General features: G+C 48.0%; 1 protein-coding gene across 3 annotated transcripts in view; it reads left to right on the top strand.

Annotated features, from left to right (window-relative positions):
- The window catches only part of EEFSEC (eukaryotic elongation factor, selenocysteine-tRNA specific), a 365,489-nt gene extending 351,119 nt beyond the window's left edge, over nucleotides 1-14,370 (top strand). For all 3 annotated transcript variants that reach the window (XM_024580197.3, XM_045187763.2, XM_045187762.2), the window contains one exon: nucleotides 13,845-14,370. In XM_024580197.3, coding sequence (XP_024435965.2) covers nucleotides 13,845-14,035 — 191 coding nt within the window. In that variant the 3' untranslated portion in view covers nucleotides 14,036-14,370. The remainder of the gene's footprint in view (nucleotides 1-13,844) is intronic.
- Nucleotides 14,371-22,442: the final 8,072 nt, after the last annotated feature.

Below are 22,442 nucleotides of genomic sequence, written 5' to 3'. Positions count from 1 at the left end.
CCACAAACTTAAATTGCAAAAGCAGAAAGGACAAAGGCATTGTTTCCAGGGCTGGGGAAGGCAGAGACCATCTCCAGAGTCTCTCCCTGTGCCAGGCTCTCTGCAGGGGTCTGTTGTATATTCACTTACTGCCTCTCTGAAGGGCTGTTTCCCACTTCCTGCCAGAGCAGGGGTGTTGTTTGGCCCATTTCAGATATAGGAACTGAGGTTCTGGGGTCCATGCAAGTACCCAGCAGCATTGGGAGCTCATGACCCTGTGATCTTTACATTGTTGGCTGTGGTGCAAGGCTGGGCCTAGAAAATGGGCCTGGCACAGAGACACCATAGACAGCTCAGCACTATTCTTGGTGCATTCCCCACCCTGGGCCAGTCACTCCAATGGAGCCCAGGCTCCTGAGCGCAGCCAGACACCTGGTTGGAAGTACTCCCAAGCTGAGGACTGCACACTCCCCCAGATGCTAGGGCAGCCCTCCCCAATGTATTGGGTTGGTAAGAAATCCATTTAGTTTTTCTGTAAAATAAAAGACAGATTTTTACATTGCACCAATAACTTTATTGATTTGGATACTTTGAGTAGAACGGCTATCTCCCACATGGTATAACGTTGATTGTTCTCAATTAATGTCCCGATTTGATCGCTGTCAACTTTAACTGGTCTACCCGACTGTGGAGCTACGTCCAGTGAGAAATCTCCAGCACAAAACTTGGCAAACCACTTTTGACACTTTTTGTCAGTCACAGCATTTTCTACATACACTGCACAAATCTTTTTTTGCATTTCAGTTGCATTTTTACCTTTCTTGAAATAATAAAGCATAATTGGCTGAAAGTTTTGCATATTTTCTTCCATCTTCAATATTAAAATGGCTGCACAAAAATTCAATCCTGATAATTTTTTTTTGTTTCTGTGCATCTAGGTGAACACCTTTTTTTTTTTTTTTTTAAAGATTTTATTTATTTTTAGAGAGAGGAAAAGGGAGAGAGAGAGGGAGAGAAACATCAATGTATGGTTGCCCCTCACATGCCCCCTACTGGGGACCTGGCCCACAATCCACACATGTGCCCTAACTGGGAATCATACCAGCGACGCTTTGGTTCGCAGGCTGGCACTCAATCCACTAAGCCAAACCAGCCAGGGCTTGATAAGTTGTTTGTTTTTTAAACGTGCATTGATACGACAGCTGTCACAATACAATCCAATAAAACTGTTTCAAATGAAGTTAAAAACAACTAAGCACTAGTAGAGCTATCTTATGAACAAAACCAAACAAACTTTTTGGCCAACCCAATAAAATAGCCCCACCAAGCCACGGTAAAAAGTTAGTCTGTGGCCACAAAGACATTAAATTCTGCCTAGGAAAGAGCCACAGACAGTGTTTTGGAAGAAGGAAGACACACACACCAGTGAGCAATGGTCCATGCCAGCCCATCAGCACCTCATGAAATAGCACTGAGCCTGGGAAAGGCACTCTGTCCCCGTCATGCTTACAGAGAGCCCCAGGGCTAGTGGCAGTCAGCGGATGATGAGCCAACAGGAAATTAAAATGCAAAGTGCAGGGAGAGAAGCACCAGGATGTGTGGAGGAGACAGTGATGCCACCCTCTGCCAGGCTCTGTGCTGGGCACTGGGGACCCACATGGTAACATGAGCATGAAGGCTAAGGAGCAGAGAGCCAGCCCAGGCCTGAGGCCCATTGGACACACAACAGAAGGCTGTCAATTGGACCCTGTATGTGTACAAAAACAGTACAGCAGGTCTCAGAGGGCATGCTGGGTGTTGATGGGGAGGGGGCCAGCATGCCAAGTGAGTGGGTCAACCCCACGCACACACCAGTCTCCCTGGGCCCAAGCCTGACATAATCCTCTGAGGGGCTGTGCATGTGTACACAGTCTACGTGCCTGTGTGGAGGGATGAGCGGCCTGTACTCACCCCAGCCGTAGCCAGGGAGGAGGTAAACCATGGGAGATTATAGCTGTCAAAAGCATGGATAGGGACTGAAGCTTGCCACCTGCCCTTCCCTGTCAGCTGGAGAGGACAGCCAGCTTCTGCCCTGCCCATTGCTCTCCCCGACTCCAGAAACGGGGCTGATATAGTACTCAGGATACCCCATATAGACCCTGGAAGATGATTGCTCCTAGGCCTTTGTTTGCCTTCATTATTCCGGATGAGGATTTTCCCCAGTCATGAAAGTGACATTTTTAATATATGGAATTTTCTTTAAGAAAAGCAATATGAAAAAGATTTTTATTGTCAGTAAGCTCTACCTTTAAACCAGTTATCTTAGTCTCTTCTCTAGGTATTTTAATTGAAAATTAACTGCTCTTTAAGAGTGTATGCACTTTAAGGAGTGTTTGGAGTATTAAAATTCTGCTTCCTTGGTGGTGGGGACAGTCTCCATGGAGGCCACCAAGAGTTATGCCCTCCTTCGCAGCCTACCCTGGGGGCTGTCCATGGAGGGGTGAGGCAACTGCAGGAGAGGAGAGCCCAGGAATAGCAGCTGCCTCCTGGAAGGAGAGCCTGCTGCATATCTTACTCCCATGATCCCTCATCCTGACCAAGGGGGAAAGCAGATCTCAGATCGGGACAGTAAGGCTACCGTGTCACATGGCCTAGCATTTAGACAAGACCATGGGCTCAGAGCTCCACCAGCACCACATCACCCATCCCTTGCCTATCCCCTGCCTGCAAGCTCTCACTGAGGCCTGGTTCCTCTCCTGTAGTAATTAAGACTGACTCAGTGGCCACTGTGTTCCAGGATCTGAACAGAGCCTACTGAATGCATGGCCCCTGCCCTCTAGGAGATCTCTTGTTCCAGAGACTTGTGTGCACATATGTGTGTTTGAACACATGCTCATGCATGTGTGTGCATGCACATGCTGTATGTGCTTAGGTGTGTATGAATGTGCATTGGTATGTGTGTACATTTGTGCTTTGCTAGCAGAGTTGGGCTAACCATCAACCAGGCACAAAGGTAGCACTGTGCAGTGCTGTCTAAGAGGAGAGATAGCTCCTTTCCTCTAGCTGCCTGGAAAAGAACTTGGGTTCTTCCATGTGGTAATGAGGACATGTGATCACTTCTCTGCCAGTAACTCTGTGACCTTGGGAGAGTCATTTTGTATCTCTAGGCTTCAGTTTCCATCTCTAATGATGGAGTAGATGGTGTGCCCTCTTCATGGGAGTTGAGGAAAAAGTACTTTTTTGATCCTTCCTGGGCCAGGTCTTATGGTAGACTGTGGGATCTAGCCTCCGCCCTCAGAGAGCCACAGTCAGTTAGAGAAGTGAGCTCATGTACACCTGTGACAGAGGTCATGTGGGGTCAGAACCAGAACCTGAGGTTGCCAGGCTGTGGTAGAGCAGAGGGGAGTCCAGCTGTGAAACCAATGAGTTTTCACTCTGCCTGCCAGGTCATTCCTGTGTGCCTCAGTTTCCTTGTGTATAAGTAGTCATCCCAGGGAGTAGTTGTGGAATTGAGGAGCGCTGTTGTACAGGAGCTCTTTAAACAGGGCCTGGCATATGGTGAAGGTATCGTCAATGTTAGCTGGGATTACTGCTGGTCCTCTTTTTGTGATTACTGAGAACTGGCTGATGCCCACCTTTGGGGCAGGGTGGGTTGGGCCTACTTCATGCAAGACATCCTCTACTTTATGCAGATCTCCTCGCTTTGATTTAGCCACTTGCGGCATCTATCTAGGCAGCAGCCGAGGCCATTGGTTCACCCATCCACCCACCATTAGGACCCAGAGCATACCAGTGCCCACCCCACACTGCCAGAATTGGGGTGGTCCCTAGCCATGCCACACCCATGCCTTTTGCCATCTTCTTCTCACTCAAAGGCAACTTCAGCCCCATGCCCATACCCACAGCATTGCCCCCAGAGAGAAACAGCAGAGCCCTTGGGTGGCCAGGCCCATAGACAAACTCCCAGGCCTGCAGCAGATAGATGGCTTCACAAAGCCCCAAGCCTGAATTTGAATCACTGACCACTGGTTACCAGCTGTGTAACTTTAGTTGGTCACCTCCCTTGCTTAGAGACTGACTTACAAGATATGTGTTGATTGTGCTGCCTACCTCACCCTCACCCTCTCCCTCCTTCAGAACACAGCAGGGATCCAGCCAGGCCCAGGCCCTACACTCCAGCCTGCCCTCCCCACCCTGAGACTTTGTCAAACCTCAGTCCAAGGCTCAGCCAGAAAGAGTCCCTAGGAACACTTCTGACGGGGCTCATCTTTTTGGAAACTCTGCCACACAGAGGCAGCTCAGCTCCATCCGCAGGTTGCAGAGCCCCTTTGCCTGCCCAGTACACTCACCACTCATGGAACACTTGACCCATTCCCCCTGAACAGTCAGGTACCCACACAGCCATTCCTGCTAATGCTGATAGGTGCATGAGCTGAGGGGAAGGGACTAGGGTTTAGGTTCCCTGTGTGCTGAGGACAAGGCCTCCAGATCTGTTTGGACTTGGCATGTGGGACAAAAGGGCCAGTGCACTCCTGCCTTCTTCCCCAGCCCTACCTCCTACGATGTCCTACTCCCCAAGCCTCTTGTAAATTGACAGGGTCTGACTCATCTATCTGGCTGTGGGAGGGTTATTAGGAGCCAGGCTGGCAGATGGGTGAGCTCTGACTCCCTTGGAGGGGGCGGTTGCCCTTGGGAAAGAGCCAGCTCTCAGGACCCGGTCCACTGGCAGATGAGACAGAGTACAGGTGGGCTAAGGTTGCCATTAGTGCCCTTTCGTGGAGCTGCTGGCCACTGCTGCAGACTGTATCCTGTCTCCTAGGGACACAGGGTCTGGATGTGGAGCAGAATATGTAGAGTCTTGGTCTTCATGGAGGAGGGAGGCCAGGAAAGCATCAGAGAGGGCCACACCAAGATGCTAAGCTTATCGCTGAGAACCAAAGCAAAAGTAGGGTTTGCCAGGCAGATAGCATCATGTGGCACCCCAGGCTGAAAGAGCACCTATATAGAGCCAGGGCAGGGGTAAGTGGTAGGGACCCTGTGCAGGGCTAGGTGTTGAAGCTCTGTGCAGGATTGAGTGATGGGACTTTGTACAGAGGTGAGTGGTGGAACCTTGTGCAAGGCTGAGTGGTGAGGCCCTGTACAGGGGTGAATGGTGTGGTTCTCTGCAGGTCTAAGTGGTGGGACCCTGTGCAGGAGTGAATGGTGCTGGTGAGGAAGTGCTGGGTCTGTAGCAAACAATTGGTAAGGGGTTGCTTAGAGGAATTTGGACACCCACTGGGGAATGGCTGAAGATTTCTAAGCTGGGAGGGATGATCAGATTTTGTTCTGGAGGGATATCTTTGGCAACACATCCAAGGGCAGATCAGAAGAGGGAGCTGTTGGGACAGAAGCCTAGTGGCTCATGACAGGAGGCCAGAGCCTGTGGTCCCAGTGTGGAGAACCTGCTCCTCCAGGGCCTGCTGGGGTGCCTAGAGAAGGGACCCTCAAGGAGCCCAAGGCAAGTCACCAGAGGTGCCAGGTAAGCTCCCCTCTCACAGCTGTGCAGTTTCAGGCAAGGGTTTGAACCCTGCCTGAGTTTCCAGACTGCTGCCAGGAATGGTCACAGCCACTTCAGGGGTATTTGGCCCCAGCACAGGTGAGTTTCATGCCTGCCCTGGGCCTCCGCCTAGAGCAGGGGTGTCAAACTCATTTTCACCGGGGGCCACATCAGCCTTGCAGTTGCCTTCAAAGGGCCAAAATCATTTTAGGACTGTATAAATGTAACTACTCCTTAACTGTTAAGGAGCTGAAATTACTTTCGGCCCTTTGAAGGCAACCGAGAGGCTGATGTGGCCCCGGTGAAAATGAATTTGATACCCCTGAGCCAGAGGGATGGATGGGAGCCTGTGCTGGATGGTGTTGGGTAGTTCAGAACCACCACCAGCCCCATACCAACTGTGGCTGTCCCCCACCTCCCCATCCCCTCCCAGTATGTGACAACAGATTCTCCTTTTCTTCAGCTGCTCCCCTAATAATTGAGCCTTTGTCCAATTCTTGAGACCAAGTCATTTCCTATTTCAGAATGGTTTTGTTTTTGCCTTAAAACAAAATCATTCCTTCCACATAATGTACTGTTTTTGCTTCCCATGGACCCCCAATCTCCAAAGCCTTGAGTACTTGTAATTTCAATGTACACAGTGTGGGATAGATTTCTGCAAAGGGTACTTTTTTGTTTTAGAAGAATTCATCATTGCTGCTAAGAAGCTTAATATAAATTAAAGGAGGAATTATGCAACATTAAGATGTCGAAATTGGGGTACAGGTGTTCCCTGCCTCACCCTTCCCCAAGGAAAGGGGCCATGTGGAGCCTGTTGAGCTTGTGCTCAAGAACTTCAGAAAGCTGGATTCCAGAGGGCCTGTTCTGTCTTCTACCTTCCCCTAATTCCCTTTGTTGTAGGATCAGCAGAATACACCTCTGATAAAAACTTAATCACCTTATCTTTTTAAAGTAAATTGCATCTTTGTTTATATACAGGATCCATAGTAAGAAGAGAAAGAAGGAAAACCAGGCAGTTCTCCACGTCAGCCAGGGGCTTGAAGGCTTCAGTTTCCAAGTATAAATTTAGAAAAATAGGTCCAACCAATAGATAGTAGAGTTCAGGGACACCAGGAATTCAGGGATTCAGCAGGAAGCAAGCTGATTTTCTCTGTCCAAGTGACACTCACACTTGCCCCTGTCACTGACCCAGCTCTCCCTAACTACTGGACAATCCCAGCAGTGTGCTGGCATCTCCCTCCCTGCTGCCTCTGTCAGAGCTAAGCTTTTTTAAAAAATCCTCACCCAAGGACATGCTTATTGATTTTAGAGAGAACAGAATGGCAGGAGGTGTGGGAGGGGAGCGAAATATCAATGTAACAGAGAAACTGATTAGTTGCCTCCCATACTTGCCCTACTGGGGATTGAAACCACAACCTTAATATATGTCCTGACCAAGGATTGAACCCACAACCTTTTGGTATACAGGATGACACTTCAGTCCACTGAGCCACCCAGCCAGGACCAGAACTAAGCTTTTATAGGGCCCACACCACCCTGGCCTGCTGGCAGGCAGAGGGACCTTGGGTTCAAACTTCAGTTCTACCACAGACTATTGTGGGCCATGGCAAGTCCTTGCACCTTGATGTGCCTCTGCTGGTCACCTGCGGGATGGGGCAGCAATAGCAGCCCTGTGCATATCAGACATGACTGGGTCCTGCCCTGTGTCAGGGTACTTACACCCTGACCCATTTTTGTCCCCTAAGTTCCCTCCCAGCCAAGCTCACCTCTGGCTTCACCTCTAGCAGCACGGCCTGCACAGTTTGCCACATTAGCGACATGGGAGATCTTGTCAGGCCCTGTCCTGCCACCCTTCTGTGATCACCTGTGATCTCTTCTGGGTGGCTTCATAACTGGGGACAGGTGGGCAGAGACTCCTCTCTTTGGGTGAAATGTGACACTGGAGCTCAATGGATGGGAGTTGCAGCCACCTTGTTTGAGGGACCTCAGCCTTAGTGCTCCGGGCTACCTCATCAAGGGAGGTCCCCTCCTTTGGGCAGTGCCCCCTGTTCACAGGCCAAGCATCCAGTCCTGAATCAGGGCCTGGCTGCATTCAAGGCCCTCCATGGCCACCCTGCTCTGGCCACCCCATATATCAGCTCAGCCCAGCTCCCAGGCTTATCCCTCTGAGCTCCACAGCACATCCTATCATTACCACAATGCTGATCCCATAAAGGACCCTGCCCCTTGCCCTGGCTCTCTTTCTGCCCTATCATTTCAACTCTCTCCAAAGTTGTTTTTTCCAGGAAGGGGAAGTGCTGGAGTGGCTAGAGTTAGCTACAGCCCCATCAGGCCACCAAGGGGGCCAGTGACCCCAAGCTGCTTGCGAGATTTCAGTTCCCACTGGGAGGATGCAAACCGCCCACCAATACTGAGGCCCCTTTCCCAGTCTAGCCCCCAACATGAAAGCGACACCAGCAATTGGAGGCAATTTGCCGGCCTTTGATGGCTATGTCAGGGCGGCACCCTCAGCCAGGGCTTGGGAAACAGTTGTACTTCCCACATTCTTTCCTGATTACCCCAGGCCTCCGCCAAGACCCAGCAGCCTCCAGTCCATTGTGCCTTTGTGTAGAGCTGGCACTCAGTGAGAAAGGCCAGACAGGCCCTGGGAGAGTGTCCCCAAGAAAAGCCACGGGCAGTAACGTCACCCCCAGGGTCACACCGGCCCTCCCCCACTGCCTCCTCCATCTGGCCTTATTGGAGTGGAACAGGGCCACCAGGCTCCAAGAACCCCCAGGTTTGGTAAGAGAGAGCAGGGTATGTCTGCTGAGGCCCTGTGGAATGATGGCCACAGTGTGAACTTCACACATATAGTGAAGTTCACACACTGCATGGTGGGGATCCAGGCTCCAGGTCACATGGGGTGGGGGTGGCCACTCTCTGAGCCGGGGCTTCTCCCAGGGCCACTGGCTTGTAGACTGATACTCCCTAGATCTGGAGGCATAGGCTCTGTTGGAGCACTTCTCTTCCCTTCACTGCCCTACACTCCTGAGTGAGTCCTTGCTCATTCCCTTTGTTTTCATCCAGCAAACCCACCCTGAGTCCTTTGCCTTCCCATGGAAACAATGGCTGAGCAGGAGCTGGCTATACAGAAAGGGTGAGAAGAGTGCTCGAGACAAAGGAATTGTGACTTAGGAGGGCCTGCTTAATTTCTTTTGGTTAGAGCTAGGAACACGGTTGAAGATAGGGGTGGGGAGTGAGCAGGGGTGAGGCACAGAGGGAGGCACATGGTGGATGATGCAGGCCCTGACTGCCAAATAAGAGGACTGTACTGCTGGTAGTGGAACCAAGCCCAGATGTTTCATTTGTGTCTTAGAGCAGCCTTCTCTACTGTGAGGGAGGGACCAGAGAGGGTCAAAGATGGAGAGTGGGGGATTGACCTTCGGGAAGTTGTGGAGGGTGAATCCCTAAGCTTGTGCCTCTCAGTTACTGCTCTTTGTGCAGCAGCAATATAAAAAACATGGACCTCTAAGGCCAGGAAGTAGCTGTGAGCATCACCTACCCCCAAGATTCTGCTCAGCCCCATCTTTCACTGGGCAGAGCCAAAGAGCTACAGAGACCGTACCATGGCCTAGAGATGGCAGTAGGCTTCCTGGCCCAGGCAGCTCTGAGAGCCTTCACCAGCTGCCCTCCCTTCCAGTCCATCCTCCGGGGGCCCTCTTCCCTCTTCTCACTGCCTCCCCAAGTGCCCATGAACTCAGCAGCCAGACTGCACTGAATGGGCACTGTCTTCTCTGGGCTCAGACGTGTGTGCAGGAGGACATGCCAGTAGCCCTGTAGCAGGTTGCCCTGTGAATACCCAGGGTCATGGTAAAAACCTTGGGAAATAGAAAAAAGTAGAAGGAAGAAAAAGGATTGCTTATAACTGCACTACTGACCCCCAGTGTCCTAATAGATAGCCTTCTAATCTTTTCTTTCTGTATCCCAGAGCTGGAGCAGAACTCTCGCAAAAACTTTGATTCCTGCATTTTTTAAATTAATATTATAATATTAGTCTGTCTTTGTACAACTTTAAATTTTTTCCAGGTATCACTTTTCATCTCCCAGAACATTTTACCACAACAAATGCTCCTGTCCTGACTGCCCTTCTTAGTTTTACCACATTCTTGTGGGCACACGGACCATCAGGTAGCCTCACTGAGTCAGTCCATCTCTGCCTCTCTAGAGCTGAGTGAGCTGAGGCCAGTTGCTATTCTTCTGGACCTGGTTTTTCCACACTGTTGTGAAGATTAAGCACCTCCATGCATGGTGACACAAATCTCAGGTTGCTTGGTAGGACTGAATTTCTAGAAGAGGGTTGGTGAGTCCATGCTGTGACCATTTGAGGAGCTTGGCAGCCAGTCCTTGCCTAGTGGGGCCTCATCCAGTACTGATTCATTCAGCAGAATTCTTTGAGCATCTACTATAGGTGATTGTTCTAGGTACTGCGCTTATAGCATGAATAGCTAGAAAAAAATCACTTCTGAGGTAGGATTTACATTTTAGCAGTGGCAGACAACCAACACCAAATAAGGAAATAATAACTTACGTTAGAAGGTGATGATAGCTATGGAAAATAGTGTGGAGTAGGAGGAGTCACAACATGTAGGGGCGGGGGGTAAAAGTGATTAGGAAGACCTGACCAGGGGGTGACATTTACACAATGATTCCAAGCAGGTAAGCCTGGGAGCCATTGGAAGTCCTGGGGGAGGACTCTTCAAATGCACAGGCCCAGGTGGCAATGTGTCTGGTGTACTGTAGCAAGGGGACAGTTTAAGGTGCAGTATGGGCCAGGTCACATGGGAAGAGGGATATGCAGAAGCCAGAGGCCAGGAGCCATCCCAAGAGGGACCAACACACTGCTGCTCAGTCCACAAAGGCTCCCAGAGGGAACCTAAGAGAGAATGGCAGCTCCATAAGAGTAGGAAGCTCCTGCTTGCCTCTGTGTCCCCAACGCCTACACGAAATGCTTAGGAACCACTGGTGGACACTGGGCAGATGGAGAGTTGGCACTCAGCCACCACCTGCACCACTCTGACCCCCAAATTAGAGCATGACTCCTGCAGATCTCCAGGACCCTACCTGTTTCGGGCTCCTGCAGAGCAGGGCACATGAGACGCCTTATGGATGTAGTTTGCTGCAGACCCTTGCCCGAGATCTCCATGTGACTGGCCCCATGACATCTGGCCCCCCATTCCAGCATTCTTCCTCAGAGAAGTCTGCCCTTGACACATGGGATCTGGCCTCCCTCAATTCCCAGGGACACACTGGTTTTGTTTCTTTGATTGTCTTGTGGCTATCTGGATTATCTTGTTCACTTGATCACTGTCTGCCCCTTCTCAGATTAGTAAACTCCATGGAGCCTGGGTTCTGGTCTGCATGTTGATCACCAGTGTTTCCCAGTCCTGGAGTGTCCCCAAATGTCTTTGAGTGAAAGGCCAGGGGCAGTTTGGGAGAACCTAGTGTGGCTCAGGTCTGAGTGTCACTGAATCTGGTAGGTGTGGGCAGCAGCTCCAGCCACCCAACAATCTGACCTTCCCTTTACTTCCCTTCATTTGCCACTGGCTAAGGGGCAAAAAAGCCACTGTGTACAAAGCAGTTCCCAGTGACATTTACCATGAATCCAAACAGCCCAGTAGCCCCGGCTGACAGGTCTGTATCAGTCAGGCTTTCTAGGCATTGTGTCCAGGCCACACTGGAATTGAGCAGTGGTAAACAAGCCTGACCATCTCAGAAGAGCAATTCAATGTCTATATCTTCACTAGTGCCAGATAGATTTTCCAGCTCTGCTTGCTTTGGGCAGTGGGAGGTGAGAACTGCATGTAACGAGAGCCATCTCAGGCAAGATGGGCCACCGATTGGGTCACACCTGTCTCCCAGTGAGACATAGACACCGAGGAGCCCCCTTCCTCTTCAGCCATCAGACGTCCTGGCACCAGAGGGAGACAAGCTGCCAATGCTATTTGTCAGTGTCTGATGCCAGCTACCTTCTCTGTTTGCAGAAGGAAGGCCAGGGCTCATATTCAGAGAGTCAGATACCTGTAGGCCTGGCACTTGCTTGTAGGGGCTGGCCCAGTGCCATTCCCATGCTCCCCGCCCCAATCCAGAGGCATGCAGACCAACAGAGTGTGGAGCCTGTGATTAGACACCCTGCTGCCTGGCAGGAGGGCACCTCCCCTTGGTACAGACCCCCAAGGTCCATAGCATCCTGGAGCCCCATTAACATCAGCTGTGTGCCCCAGCCTTCCCAGGTGATGCAGGCTTTGCAATAGCTGGCAGTCTCACCTCTGCCTGTGGAGAGGAAGATGGAGTCCTTCCTGCAGTGGGCAGGGCTGGTGCTTACCAACTCTACAGGTGTCTCTTGAACCAGTTTCCTGCCCACCTTTTTAAATGTCCAGGAGCTGCAGGGCCAGTATAAGATGCTCTTACAGCTCGCCTGCAGAACCATTTTTAGGAATCTGCTTAAGGTGGACTCCTCCTGGAGTGATGGGCTGGAGGGCGGTAGTCTGCATTTGCCATCAGATGCAAACCCAGGGATTAAATCCTGGCTCTTCCTGGCTCAGGATTAAATCACTGCCCTCCTGGAAGCTCCAATTTCTCACCTGCAAATTGAAGGGGCTGCTGAAATCTTCAACAAACATGCATGGAGTGCCTGGTTTAAGCCACAGCTAGCCCGCCCGCCCTTGCTGCCCAGCATTTTTTGCCTGCTTGAGGCATACCAGATCTTGGCACTGAAGCTTGATGCCCAAACTGCACAGCTATCTTCTCTTCAGAGCTAGCACCCAGGCAAGTCTGGGTCCAAGGAGGAACCCCATCAGGTGCCAGCAGACACAGAGTAGCACATGCCAGACAGGAGGCCCTTTTCCTTGTACTTACCTCCAACTTCTTTCCAGTTGTAGACACAGCTGCTAAAACCACTGGCAGATGTAGCCCCTCTCAGCAAATCAGGAGTGCCCTCTCTGGCAGATTCAGAGGTCTACCAGGACCCCCTCATTTGGCAAGCAGGGTGTGGGCTAGGCTCCACCCCACTTGCCCCTCACCAGGTTAAGAAGGCTTCGTACCCAGCTCCCCCCGTAGAAGTCCCAGGCACTGCCACCCACCGAGCATCCCTGCCCCATGCCCATCTCATGCCCCATCAGCTCAGTCTTAACACAGCCCTGCCAGCTTTCTTCCACCAGGACCCCCTAGTAGGGCTGTGGTGCTCACAGAAGGTAAGCAGCTTATTCTAGGGTGCTCCACTGATGTAGAGCTGAGGTGGGGCCTGGCCTCTGTGCTCAGGGCCAGCCAAGTGACCTCAGCCAAGCCAGTAGCCCACAAGGAGGCTGCACCGTACTGCCATCAAGCAGATTCCTCATAAAATAAGCCCCCAAGGAAGTGTGAGTGCTGTAGCCTTGTATTTCAGGATTATTGGGGCAGGAAATAAAGGGTGTTTAAGGAACAGGGAACAGTACATGCAGAGGCTCAAGTGTGACAAGGGCCCAGAAACAGTCCTGTGTTCCTCAAGTCTATAGGGAAAGCACCAAAATAATGGTGGCAGGGCCCGAAGAGTTGGTTAGTCGGGTGTCAGCAAGAAACGTTTCCACTCAGTAGTTTGGCTGGAGGGAAAAAACAGAGGGTCTGTACCAAGGCATGGGCAGGCAAAGGAGCAGGTAAGACATGGTGGGAAGGAGGGAGTCTTGGGGGCAGGGGAACAGCATCTTCCAGTGCTCAGGGAAAAGGACCCCCAATAGAATTTCTGGCCAAAGGAATGGGTTCAACATCCTAGCTGCTCTCTCCTCTTGCCTTATGATCTGCTAGGGTTCCCATTGGCTAAACCTACCTAGAGGCCAGAAGACACTGGAATCCACAATGTTGGCAGAGGTCAGCCTCCCAGGCCACAGATGGGTGGAGAGTGGAGAACACCTAGGCCAGTAGGCCTCAGTTTCAGGGTGTGGGTCTCAGCATGAGTATGCTGGAAAGCAACAGAACCATTTAGAGCAAAGGAAGGACATGGCCACTGGGTATGAGGTTGATCCCCATGGGGACCTGAGTGCAGGGAGGACAAGTGGGCAAGGGGCCAGGAGACCAAGATGGGGAGCACTGCTGAGCTCTAACTTGGATGGACCAGTGGCATGGACTAGCACAGGGGGAAGGGCTAGCATGCAGGGATTTAGGTGACAAAATGGACCACAGGCCTCAGGGATCCATTGGCTGGAGAGGGAAGCAGAAGGGATGTTGGGATCCTGGCTTGGCATAAGGGAGGGTGAAGGTAGGCCAGTATAGGTGCCCATCCAGGGTGGCAGGTGTGCAGACCAAGTAGCAGAGTGACAGGCTTTCCCTCTGTGCCTTGCAGGTGGCCTCAGCCCTGAGTCCAAGAAGATCCTGACACCTTCCCTCAAAAAGCGGAGCCGGGCCAGTGGAGGGGAGATAGCCAAGCAAGAGGAGGTTGTGGAGCGGCCAGAAACCACGCAGCATGTAACACTCAACCTGTCTTTTAAGCGTTACGTCTTTGACACTCACAAGCGTATGGTCCAGTCTCCCTGAGTGGCCCCAGGACCACCTTGCCTGGACCCAGGCTGGGCCACAGTGCCAGATGCCCAGCTATATGTGCCTCAACCTCTTACAGTCTCTCCTCATAGCTCTACAGGCAGCAAGCCCCTAGGCCCAGCATTCAGGCCCAGTAGGAAGGCCAGGGGCCAGCAGGAGGCAGGGTCCTGTGCGGGGACAGCACCTAAGGAGGAATGGGACTCAGCTGGAGAGCTGGCTGCCAGTATCTCCCAGGCTGCCCAGCGGATGGTGACTGAGGGCCACTCCCCACCCTGCCCCTTCAGTTGCTGGTTATTTGCCAGCTTCAAATAAATGTCTCATGGTACCCCTCACTTCTGGTCTCTGTGATTTCACATGAGGGTTCCCCTTACCCTTTGCCACCCAGGAATGTTGGGAACTACCAGGGCTCCTGCCAAGGGTTCTGGGGGAGAGAACCAATTCAGAGCCCAGTGGGCTGAGAAGTCCACAAGGTGTTGGGCCCCTAAACTAGGCTGAGTGGCCCCCAGAGTCTCCTGGGCCTTCAAGGGGCACAGAGGTTCTCTGGGCATCCAAGTCCAGAAAAGACATTCAAGGGGTGTCAGGGAGCAATAGGGCACTGGACAAGGGCACTGGGCTGGAGGGATTGCTCATTCATCTGAACTGCAGGAGTCCCTATGCCTCTGTCCTCGAGTTTGGGGCACCTACTCTCCCCAGAGTGTGGAGTTGGGGGCCACTGACAGCCCTGCACAGATCATAGTACAGGCCAAGGCATGTGAGCATTGCCCTTGCTCCTCTGCCCCACAAACCCACATGCCACCCCACCTTGAGGCCCAAGCTGTTGATATGCACAAAAGGGTGAAATGGCAAAACTGACTGAGGGGATATCAACACTTTTCAAGACATACATTGGATGGACAGATGTTCCAACATTACCTTATTTGACCTCCAGATGGACTCAGAAGCTACCCTTTTATCCCGGTAATCATTATGCTTTAATTTGCAAAAATGACATTAAAAGTAAGAACAGGAAGAGGTTTTAATCAAATGACTTGGTGGTGTTCAGCCCTAGAGCTTTGAACAGAGAGGAAGAAGGGAATGGTGCTACAAAGCACATTGGCCCTGTGTGCAGTGGCCAACAGGAGGCAGCCCTCAGTACACACACCAGCAGCAGGGCAAAGAGTGCAGGTGAAGGTGGCTGGCCAGTGACCCTCACTGGCCCTAAGAGGGACCCAAAAATCAGGCAGGGAGCAGCAGTCAAACAGCAACAGCTGAGGGCTGGGTGGACAGGGTGTGCCCAGGCCCAGCCCCCTTTTCCCCCTGTGCTGGGATGAACCAGGAGAAGAGTTTGAGGAGAGTGAAGCAGTGCCCTGACCACAGCTCCTGTAGCTGCTACGGAGGACTCCCCAGGGATTTGACGCTCAGATCCTGGGAGCTCCATTGCTACCACCTGAGAAGACACCTCCAATTACAGTAGTAGGGCCCTGACTAGTGTGGCTCAAGTGAAAGGTCTGCAATTCAGTTTCTGGTCAGGGGCGCTTAAGAGAGGCAACTGATTGATGTTTCTCTCACACATCGATGTTTCTCTCCCTTTCTCTGTCCCTTCCCCTCTCTCTAAAAGTATATAAATAAAATCTTTTTTAAAAATTTTATTGTTATTCAATTACAGTTGTCTGCATTTTCTCCCCATCTCTCCACCCCAACCCAGCCAAACCAACCTCCCTCCCCTGCCTCCACCCTCCCCCTTGATTTTGTCCCTGTGTCCCTTATAGTACCTCCTGTAACCCCCTCTCCCCACTGTTCCCTCCCCACTCCCCTCTGGCTATTGTTAGATTGTTCTCGACTTCAATGGTTATATTTTGTTTGCTTTTCTCTTTTGTTGATTATGTTCCAGTTGAAGGTGAGGTCAAATGGTATTTGTCCCTCACCACCTGGCTTCTTTCACTTAGCATAATACTCTCCAGGTCCATCTATGCTGTTGCAAAGGGTATAAGCTCCTTCTTTCTCTCTGCTACATAGAATTCCATTGTGTAAATGTACCATACACATTTTGATCCACTTATTGCCTGATGGGCACTTAGGTTGCTTCCAGTACTTGGCTATTATAAATTGTGCTGCTATGAACATTGGGGTGCATAGGTTCTTCTGGATTGGTGTTTCAGGGTTCTCAAGGTATACTCCCAGAAGTGCAATTGCGGGGTCAAAGGGCAGTTCCATTTTTAATTTACTGAGGAAATTCCATACTGTTTTCCACAGTGGCTGCACCAGTCTGCATTCCCACCAACAGTGCACTAGGGTTCCCTTTATTCCGCATCCTCTCCAACATTTGTTTGTTGATTTATTTATGTTGGCCACTCTGACCAGTGTGAGATGGTACCCCATTGTGGTGTTAATGTGCATCTCTCTGATGGCTAGTGATGCTGAGCATCTTTTCATATGTCCCTGGGCCCTCTGTATGTCTTCCTTGGAGAAGTGTCTCTTCAAGTCCTTTGCCCATTTATTTTTCTCTTAATAAATTCTATTGTATTCTTGAAGGCTTGCAGATAAAGCTGCACTTCTGTTGAAACTTCTCATTTGTCTGTTGTAAATAAGTCTTCCAAACACCAAACTAGATATGAACAACAGCATTTGCTGATTACTAAACATAGGTAGAGGGTACTAATATAAAACAAAATCAACTAGAATATCATAAAATTATTACAGTATCAACTCTTCCAGTAGTATAGAAAGACATATATTCTAAAAAAGCCACTTTCCCTTGCTCCTTTGCCCATTTTTTAATTGGGTTGTTTGTCTTCCTGGAGTGCAGTCGTGTGAGTTCTTTATATATTTTGGAGATCAGGCCCTTGTCTGAGGTATCATTGGCAAATATGTTTTCCCATACAGTTGGTTCTCTTTTTATTTATTTTTATTCTTTTTAAATGTATTTTTTATTGTTATTCAATTACAGTTGTATGCCTTTTCTCCCCTTCCCTCCACCCCACCCCGGCTAGACCCACCTCCCTCCCCTACCCCCACCATCCCCCCCCCGATTTTGTCCATGTGTCCTTTATAATAATTCCTGCAATCCACTCTTCCCACTGTCCCCACCTCACTCCCCCCTGGCCACTACTAGACAGTTCCCCCTCTCATGTCTCTGGTGGTATTTTGTTTGCTTTTTTCTTTTGTTGATTATGTTCCAGTTAAAGGTGAGATCATATGGTATTTGTCCCTCGCTTCCTGGCTTATTTCACTTAGCATAATGCTCTCCAGTTTCATCCATGCTCTTGCAAAGGGTATAAGCTCCTTCTTTCTCTCTGCTGCGTAGAATTCCATTGTGTAAATATACCATAGTTTTTGGATCCACTCGTTTGCTGATGGGCACATAGGCTGATTCCAGTACTTGGCTATTGTAAATTGTGCTGCTATGATCATTGGGGTGCACAGGCTCTTTTGGATTGGTGTTTTAGGGTTCTTAGGGTATAATCCCAGCAGCGGAATTGTTGGGTCAAAGGGCAGTTCCATTTTTAGTTTTCTGAGGAAATTCCATACTGTTTTCCACAGTGGCCTCACCAGTCTGCATTCCCACCAACAGTGCACTAGGGTTCCCTTTTCTCCTCATCCTCTCCAACATTTGTTTGTGGATTTCTTTATGCTGGCCACTCTGACTGGTGTGAGATGATACCTCATTGTGGTTTTAATTTGCATCTCTCTGATGGCTAGTGATGCTGAGCATCTTTTCATATGTCTCTGGGCCCTCTGTATGTCTTCCTTGGAGAAGTGTCTGTTCAAGTCCTTTGCCCATTTTTTAATTGGGTTGTTTGTCTTCCTGGAGTGGAGTCGTGTGAGTTCTTTATATATTTTGGAGATCAGGCCCTTGTCTGAGGTATCATTGGCAAATATGTTTTCCCATACTGTTGGTTCTCTTTGTAATTTGGTGCTATTTTCTTTAGCCTTGCAGAAGCTTTTTATTTTGATGAGGTCCCATTTGTTTATTCTTTCCTTTATGTCCCTTGCTTTAGGGGACATGTCTGTGAGGATCTTGCTGCGTGGAATGTCTGAGATTTTCCTGCCAATGTTTTCCTCGAGGATTTCATGGTGTTACAACTTATATTTAAGTATTTTATTTGAGTTTATTTTTGTGTGTGGCGTAAGTTGGTGATCAAGTTTCATTTTTTTGCACGTAGCTGTCCAGATCTCCCAACACCATCTGCTGAAGAGGCTGTTTTTGCTCCATTTTATGCTCCTGCCTCCTTTGTCAAATATTAATTGACTGTAAAAACTTGAGTTTATTTCTGGGCTCTCTATTCTGTTCCATTAGTCTATGTGCCTGTTTTTATGCCAGTACCAGGCTGTTTTGATTACAGTGGCCTTGGAATACAGTTTGATATCAGGTATTGTGATCCCTCCTGCTTTGTTCTTCTTTCTCAAAATTGCTGCAGCTATTCGGGGTCGTTTATGGTTCCAAATAAATTTCTGAAATGTTCGTTCTATATCTCTGAAATATGTCATGGGTACTCTAATAGGGATTGCATTGAATCTATAAATTGCTTTGGGCAGTATGGCCATTTTAATGATGTTAATTCTTCCAATCCATGAGCATGGTACATGCTTCCATTTGTTTGTGTCTTCCTTAATTTCTTTCTTCAATGTACTGTAGTTTTCCGAGTACAGGTCTTTTACCTCCTTGGTTAGGTTTATTCCTAGGTACTTTATTTTTCTTGTTGCTATATCAAATGGGATTTTTTTCCTGATTTCTGTTTCTGCAGTTTCGTTGTTGGTGTACAGGAATGCCTTTGATTTCTGAGTATTGATTCTGTATCCAGCTGTTTTGCCAAATTCATTTATTAGGTCGAGTAGTTTTTTGGTGGAGTCTATAGGATTTTCCATGTACAATATCATGTCATCTTCAAACAGTGACAGTTTCATTTCCTCCTTTCCAATTTGGATGCCTTTTATTTCTTTTTCTTGTCTGATTGCTGTGGCTAGGACTTCCAATACTATGTTGAATAGGAGTGGTGAGAGAGGGCATCCTTGTCTTGTTCCTGATCTTAGTGGGAAAGCTCTAAGTTTTTGTCCATTGAGTATGATGTCGGCTGTAGGTCTCTCATATATGGCCTTTATTATGTTGATGAATGCTCCCTCTATTCCCACTTTGCTGAGTGTTTTTATCAGAAATGGGTGCTGTACCTTATCCAATGCTTTTTCTGCATCTATTGATATGATCATGTGATTTTTGTCTTTGGTGTTGTTGATGTGATATATTATGTTTATTGATTTGCGAATATTGTACCATCCTTGCATCCCTAGGATGAATCCCACTTGGTCATGGTGGATGATCTTTTTAATGTATTGCTGGATGCGGTTTGCCAATATTTTGTTGAGAATTTTAGCGTCTATATTCATCAGCGATATTGGCCTGAGGTTTACTTTCTTCATTGTGTCTTTGTCTGGTTTTGGGATTAGGATGATGCTGGCTTCATAAAAAGAGTTTGGGAGTCTTCCATCAGTTTGGATTTTTTCGAATAGTCTGTGGAGGATAGGGGTTAGCTCTTCCTTAAAGGCTTTGTAGAATTCTCCTGTAAAACCATCAGGTCCAGGGCTTTTGTGTGTTGGGAGTTTTTTGATGACTGCTTCAATTTCCTCTGCTGTTATTTTTTCTGTTCAGGTTGTTTCCTTCTTCTTCATTCAGTTTTGGGAGATTATATTTTTCTAGAAATGTGTCCATTTCACTTAGGTTTTCAAATTTCTTGGAACACAGTTCTTCATAGTAATTTCTTACAATCCTTTGTATTTCTGTGGTATCAGTTGTAATCTCTCCTCTTTCATTTCTAATTGTGTTTATTTGGATCCTCTCTCTTTTCTTCTTGATGAGCCTACTTAAAGGCTTGTCGATTTTGTTTATCTTTTCAAAGAACCAACTCCTGGATTCATTGATCCCTAGAATTGTGCCTTTAGTCTCTATGTCATTTAGTTCTGCTCTGATCTTGGTTATTTCCTTCCTTCTGCTTGCTCTGGGCTGTCTTTGTTGTTGTTCCTCGAGTTCTTGTAGGCATAGAGTTAGGTTGTTTGTTTGAACTGTTTCTATTTTCTTAAGGTAGGCCTGTATTGCTATGAACTTCCCTCTCAGGACTGCCTTTGCTGAGTCCCATAGGTTTTAGGTTGTTGTGAGTTCATTTTCATTTGTTTCCAGAAAGTTTTTGATTTCTTCCCTAATCTCGTTCTTGACCCATTCATTGTTTAATAGCATGCTATTCAGTCTCCATGATTTTGAGTGCTTTGGGTTTTGTCCTTTGGGGTTGGTTTCTAGTTTCAGCCCTTTGTGGTCAGAGAAAATGCTTGATATGATTTCAATTTTCTTGAATTTCTTGAGGCTTGCTTTGTGTCCTATCATGTGGTCTATCTTTGAGAAAGTTCCATGGACATTTGAAAAGAATGTGTATTTTGCTTCTTTGGGAGGAAAAGCTCTATGTATATCAGTTAAGTCCATTTCCTCTAGGGTATTGTTAAGTGACACAATATCCTTGTTGATATTTTGTCTGGAAGACCTGTCCATTTTTGATAGTGGGGTGTTAAAGTCCCCTACTATGATTGTGTTGCTGTCAATATCTTTCTTGAAGTCCTCCAAGATTTTCTTAATATATTTGGGTGCTCCTATGTTGGGTGCATATATATTTACAATGTTTATGTCTTCTTGGTGGATTCTTCCTTTGAGTATTATGAAGTGACCTTCTGGGTCTGTCTTTATGTCCCTTCTTTGGAAGTCTATTTTGTGTGATATGAGTATTGCTACCCCTGCTTTTTTTTCCTGTCCGTTTGCTTGGAAAATTTGTTTCCAGCCCTTCACTTTCAGTCTGTGTAGGTCTTTTGTCCTGAGATGGGTCTCTTGTAGGCAGCATATGTGTGGGTCATGTTTTCTTATCCATTCAGCTATTCTATGTCTTTTGATTGGAGCATTTAATCCATTTACATTTAAGGTTATTATCGATAGGAAGTTATTCATTGCCATTTTTTCCTGCCTGTGTTCCTGTGTCTTTCTCTTTTCCTTCCTTTCCTTTAAGCAGTCCCTTTAGCATCTCTTGCTGAGCTGGTTTGGTGGAGCTGTATTCTTTTAGACTTCTTTTGTCTGGGAAACTCTTTATTTGGCCTTCTATCTTGATTGAGAGCCTGCTGGGTAAAGTAGCCTTGGTTGCAGGCCTCTGGTTCTCATTACTTGGAATATTTTTTGCCATTCTCTTCTGGCTTGGAGCATTTCCATTGAGAAGTCAGTTGCTAACCTTATTGGGACTCCCTTGTATGTTACTTCCTTTTTCTCCCTTGCTGCTTTTAAGATCCTCTCTTTTGTTGGAAATTTGCCATTTTAATTATGATGTGTCTTGTAGTGGGTCTCTTTGGGTTTCTCTTGCTTGGGACTCTCTGTGTTTCCTGGATTTGGGTGACTTTTTCTCTCCTCACATTAGGGAAATTTTCCATCATTACTTTTTCAAACAGGTTTTCTATCCCTTGCTCTTCTTCTTCTCCTTCTGGTATTCCTATTATACGGATATTATTACGTTTCATGTTGTCCTGCATTTCCCTTATTGCCTCTTCATTCTTTCTGAGCCTCTTTTCCTTTTCTTGCTCTTTCTGGGTGTTTTTTTCTACTTTGGCCTCCAGCTCGCTGATCCAATCTTCTGCTTCATCAGGTCTGCTTTTCATTCCTTCTACTTTGTTCTTTAATTCAGAAATTGTATTCTTCATTTCCTCTTGGCTCTTGTTGATAGTTTCTATTTCCTTTTTCATGTTGATATAGTTTGCAGTGAGTTCATTGTAGTTTCCCTGTAGTTTCTGGTAGTTCTCTTTGAGCTCAGAGATCTCAGTGAGCTTCCTGATAACCATTGCTTTGAACTCGGTATCTGATAGTTGACTTGCCTCTCTTTCAGTTAGCATTCTTTCTGAGACTTCCTCCTTTCCTTTCATTTGGGAATTGTTTCTTTGTCTTCCCATTGTTTGTGAGACTCTTCTTGTTGGCCTCTGCTTCTTAAATTGCTCTATTCTGACTCCCTGGGTTTATGGTATGAACTTCTATGATAGAATACCAATGGGATTCAGTGGTGCTGTCTCCTTAATCTCCTGTGCTCACTGGTCTTGAGCTGACGTTTATATGTTTAACACGGTCTAACTCTGGTCTTTTCAGCACTCCAGGTTTTGTTGTCTCACCTGTGGGAAAAAGAGAAAGGGGGGAAGAAAGAGGGAAAAAAAAAAAAAAAAGAAGGGAAGGAGGGAAAAAGGAAATAGAAAAGGAGGAAAGGAAGGAAGGAGGGAAGAAGGAATAAAGAAAGATCGGAGGCAAGATAGAAGGAAGTTTAACAAAAATTAAAACATAGAAATAGATAAAAGAAGGCAGGAAGAAGACATAAAAAACGTAAAGGATGGGAGGAAGAAGGAACGAAAAAAAGAAAAAAAAAAG

The sequence above is a fragment of the Desmodus rotundus genome, chromosome 10 (genome assembly GCF_022682495.2).
Source record: "Desmodus rotundus isolate HL8 chromosome 10, HLdesRot8A.1, whole genome shotgun sequence".
Classification (NCBI taxonomy): Eukaryota; Metazoa; Chordata; class Mammalia; order Chiroptera; family Phyllostomidae; genus Desmodus; species Desmodus rotundus.
This window is presented reverse-complemented; position numbering and strand designations above follow the sequence as displayed.